The sequence below is a fragment of the Berghia stephanieae genome, chromosome 6, assembly GCF_034508935.2.
Source record: "Berghia stephanieae isolate SIO BIC M18660-M18661 chromosome 6, UCSD_Bste_1.3, whole genome shotgun sequence".
Classification (NCBI taxonomy): Eukaryota; Metazoa; Mollusca; class Gastropoda; order Nudibranchia; family Aeolidiidae; genus Berghia; species Berghia stephanieae.
The window spans coordinates 6,644,794-6,649,793 of record NC_088365.1 but is presented as its reverse complement, the minus strand read 5'-3'; the positions used below and the strand labels follow the sequence as shown (position 1 = coordinate 6,649,793).

Below are 5,000 nucleotides of genomic sequence, written 5' to 3'. Positions count from 1 at the left end.
AATTTGTGATGAGGGTAGAAAAGAGGGTGGGGGGGGGGGGTTGGAGAGGAGAGGGTTGAAACCGAGAAAGGCACATGTGTGTGTGTGTGTGTGTGTGTGTGTGTGTGTGCAAGGGAATGGGGGAGGGAGAGAGAAAGAGAGAGAGACAGAGAGAGACTGAGAGATAGAGGGAGAGAGAGAGAGAGAGAGAGAGAGAGAGAGATGGGGGGGGGGGGGAATAGAGCGGCTTCTAGATTTGGTAATGAAAGAGTTACCTTCCACAATGGTAATGATCTTGCCATTTTGAAACGAGCCACTGCCTGGACATGCTGGATCAACCTTTGGTAAGGCGTATGACCCTTTTGGCCATGTGGCTGATGTGACTACAATTCGGAAAAAAAGGAAGGGAATATTTCTTTATTACAAAGCACAGTAACAGAGCTAACAAACTGACTAGTATTATTATTCCAGTTAGTGATGTGGAGCTATACGGTCTAGTGGTAGGACACTCACCTTTAGCTTGGAAAGTTCTGGGTTTAAGTCCCGTTCTGAGTGGCTTATAGTTGATTTTTTGAAAAAGGCTCTTTACTCACATTTTCTCACCATACCCAGGTGTAAAACGATTACTTGGTCATTAACAGCATTGTCTCTGTCGGAAAATAATGCAATATCACCTATGTGTTGCTATTGGCTAGAGGTCTCTCATATTATGCTTTGAGGACATTTATGATTATTGATTGATAGAAAAACTCACCCTCAAGTTTAAGTTAATGGGTTTGAGCCTCACTCAACACATAGTCGAGTCCTTGGGAAAAGCTTTTTACTCACATTCTCTCATCATACTCAGGTGTAAAATGAGTACTTGGACGTTAACAGCGTTGCCATTTTTAAAAAAATGTAATATCCTAACAGGTGTCATGTCTCGTTCTATATATTACGTGTTGATATCGGTTAGGGACCCTTTGAAAGCGATTTGAACATGTTTAGTGGATATTGCGCTATATAAATGCACAAACTCAAGTATATTCATTTATTTTAAAGTTTTTCGTTAAAGAAACTAGCATTAAGACATCAATCCAGTGTTTAAAAAGTAAGAATCAAATCTAAGGTTTATCATCACATCAGTATGTAAAATAAACCTATTGTTTTATTGTTATTCAAATATTTGAAAAAGTAGTATAGAAAAGAATAAAAAGAAAATGAAATGAAATGGAAGATGAGAATATAATAAGAAGATGAGGAGACCTATGATGAGAAGGCGGGAAATGACAAAGGAAGGTTTTGAATTAGTTACTTAATTTAAGCGCTAAGAGTCTGATGTCTCGGAGTTATAGCGCTATATAAGTTTTCAGCATTATTATTATTTAAGTCAAAGTGATACTAAGCTACAACTAGAAACTGTGGAATACAAGGTAATGAACAAACTTGAATATATTACAGCTTCAATAAAATAACACTAAGCATTGAATGTTTCAGGATCAAAATTCTTCTTCAACCAATAACAAAAACAATTTAAAAACATTTTTAAAAAATGTTATGCCCTTCCGCCACGACATCATAAGACATCGTCGCCTAGGCGTTCCACGAAGGAATATAGATCATTCATCAAACAAAATGTCTGATGTCAACAGGAACCACCCATGTTGTCCAAGTGAGCAAATTGGGGGTTAATAATCTTGCTCAAGGAAAAATAAAACGAAAGTCCCTAGAGCGGGGCTCGAACCCGAGACCTTCCGGGTCGCGTGCAATTCCTTAACCACTCATCCACTTCGCCCCCAAAAAAACATGAATCCATCACTTAAAATCCAGACAGATGACAGAGAAATGTTTGGTAAGGCTGACCACAAGTAAAAGAATCTTGAAATGTAAACATATGATGCTATGCTTTAGCTAAGGTACTCAAAACATCTGCCAGCCGGATATAACGCACCAACTCACAAATCTATGTGTAACCTTAAAAGTTTTAAGTCTGATTGATAGAATGCATTGAGCACAGATCGATTAAATGCCTGTCTAGAAACAATAATAAAGGACTGAGTGAAATTTAGTTCCTTCCTTGGAAAAGTTAAAGATTCCTTTTCTTGTAGACAGCAGTCCCAAACATTTCTTTGCCATTTGTCTGGATTTAAGTGATGTATTGATATTTTTTATTGTTTTTGTCATTTGCTGGAGAAGGTTTTCGCTCGAAACATTCCATGTTTTGTAACATTTTTTTTTTGAATCTGTTATATTCGTTATTCTGAGTTAGCAACTTACTCTTTTTCAATGGAGAACGACAAGAATCAGCTGGGTCAAGGCCAGTGGGACAGTTACATTGACATTTGCCGTGTACAATGGTCTGGTATCCATCATTCTCACATTTCAAGGTCTTTCCTTTACACTGAGGAAACGCTGGAAAACAAATACATAGATTTTACTGGAAGAGCAATGGAGACAATACTGCAGAGAAGGGCTAGTTAGTAGGACGATTACACTCGGCGATATAATATATATATATATATATGTATATATATATATATATATATATATATATATATATATATATATATATATATATATACATCATACTGACGTTTCAGAAAAGTTCCTTTACAATGAAGAAGCCCTGGAAATCAAACAAAAAGAAATTACTGGAAGAGCAATGGAGATCACACAGAGAGGGACCAGAAGGGCAGTTACGTTCGGAGATATAATAATTTGCCTTGCGATTTGGTCTGGTTCACATTGCTCTCACATCTCGGACTTTCTCTTTACATTGAGAACGCATCGAAAATTGAATCGTCGTGTTAAAAGGGTAGAATGCCAGTTTATTTCGGACTCTCAAAAGTTAGTTTAGAATTGAAGTGATGAGAAATAGGAGCTTTAATTATTTGTACTGTAAGAAATGGTATCTATTCTCCACATAATAAATATAAATTATCTCCAAGATTCATAACATTCAATTTGACAATAGAGAATAAAAATTTTTCGCGGCGGTGGTGGGGTTTGAACCTGCGACCTTATTGGTACGACAACTCCGCCTGGCAGGTGAGAGCGTGGCTCCACCGTGTGAGCTATCCACGAACACAAAAATATTCGTTTCAAACCCAAAGTCATTACTAGATCCCTCTCTCACCCACTTCTTGAGACCGCCGATTCGTTCGTACACCACCATCGCGAATAATTTTGACCAGCAGTTAAGCTTAATAGCCAATATTCTCAACACAAACATATAACATAGAAACGATTGAGACATTGAGTATGCTCCGGTGTATGGGGTGAATTTTTAATTCAGAAAAGTGAGTGGAGTAGGCACTTATGTTGGTAACAACAAGATATGAAGTGAATAGAAAAGTGCCAGAAGACAATAGAGAATAAAAATTTTTCGCGGCGGTGGTGGGGTTTGAACCTGCGACCTTATTGGTACGACAACTCCGCATGGCAGGTGAGAGCGTGGCTCTACCGTGTGAGCTATCCACGAACACAAAAATATTCGTTTCAAACCCAAAGTCATTACTAGATCCCTCTCTCACCCACTTCTTAAGAAAAATGTTTTATTCTCTATTGTCTTCTGGCACTTTTCTATTCACTTCATATCTTGTTGTTACCAACATAAGTGCCTGCTCCACTCACTTTTCTGAATTAAAAATTCACCCCATACACCGGAGCATACTCAATGTCTCAATCGTTTCTATGTTATATGTTTGTGTTGAGAATATTGGCTATTAAGCTTAACTGCTGGTCAAAATTATTCGCGATGGTGGTGTACGAACGAATCGGCGGTCTCAAGAAGTGGGTGAGAGAGGGATCTAGTAATGACTTTGGGTTTGAAACGAATATTTTTGTGTTCGTGGATAGCTCACACGGTAGAGCCACGCTCTCACCTGCCAGGCGGAGTTGTCGTACCAATAAGGTCGCAGGTTCAAACCCCACCACCGCCGCGAAAAATTTTTATTCTCTATTGTCTTCTGGCACTTTTCTATTCACTTCATATCTTGTTGTTACTAACATTCAATTTGTGTCTTCAACAATTTCCATCACCTCATTTAGCCCGGCTTAATACCGTTTTAGAAGTTGAGTCAAAAATATGCAAGTCAAATCAATTCTCAAATTAAAATAAAAAAAATAAAAAACTCATTGTCGAAGAGGACACATAATGACCAACCATTGTTTTTATTAAGCCCTTCCACCAAGGCATCAATGGATATCCTCCAAGAGGCATTCCATGAAGGAATTTAGATAATCCATCAAACAAGATGTCTGATGTCATCGGAAATTACCCATGTTGTCCAAAGTGAGAGAATTGGGGGTTAATGATATTGCCTAAGGAAAAAGAAGAAAGTACCTGAAGCGGGGGAGAAGGATTACGAGGTCACAGTGCAATGCCTTAACCACTCTGGTACTTCACCCCCCACCCCCACCTCCCGCCCCTCACCAGTATGCCAATTTGATATTATTTTTAAAAGATGAAGATTCTCGAGTGCAAAGGCAATATAATAAGATATGGGAAATACAAACATAATGTTGTCAATTTGACATTAAAATGTTTAAGAAATAATTAATTGAATATTTATTAAGTATTTGATCATTTCATATTTTAATAATTTCTCTACTTCTAGTTTTCGGAATCATTGCAAAGTGGTTAAACTTTAAAAAATGATTTAATAAATAAATAAAACCGATCTGAGATGCCTGGCACACTTAAATTTTTAAAAAAGTTCTATCAATTTTTTTATTGCCGGAGAAATAAATAAACAGACAAAATATTTACCTAACATTGAATGATCTAATACAATATAAGATTAGTAAGATTTGTTAGTAGTCCTTCAGAGTCATATGGCCCAAAGAGTCGGAGTTTATATCAGGTTCTCACAGTGCTTGCTGCACTGTAGATAGGACGCAATACTATCACAAAATACTCTCTGGCAGATCAAACAGCAGCAGTTGCCCAATCACTGTTGGGTGTGCAGAGGGATAAAAAAAATTATTGATTTCACTCGTGATTGACACGAATCCCTTTGTGTTGAAACCAAGTGCTCTAC

The 5,000-nt window shown here is 37.5% G+C and overlaps 1 protein-coding gene across 7 annotated transcripts in view; it reads right to left on the bottom strand.

Annotated features, from left to right (window-relative positions):
* The window catches only part of LOC144974395 (uncharacterized), a gene marked incomplete at its 3' end in the record, with an annotated part of 142,128 nt that overhangs the window by 97,047 nt on the left and 40,081 nt on the right, over positions 1-5,000 (bottom strand). For all 7 annotated transcript variants that reach the window (XM_078917236.1, XM_078917235.1, XM_078917240.1 and 4 more), the window contains 2 exon segments: positions 255-362; positions 2,236-2,370. In XM_078917236.1, coding sequence (XP_078773362.1) covers positions 255-362; positions 2,236-2,370 — 243 coding nt within the window.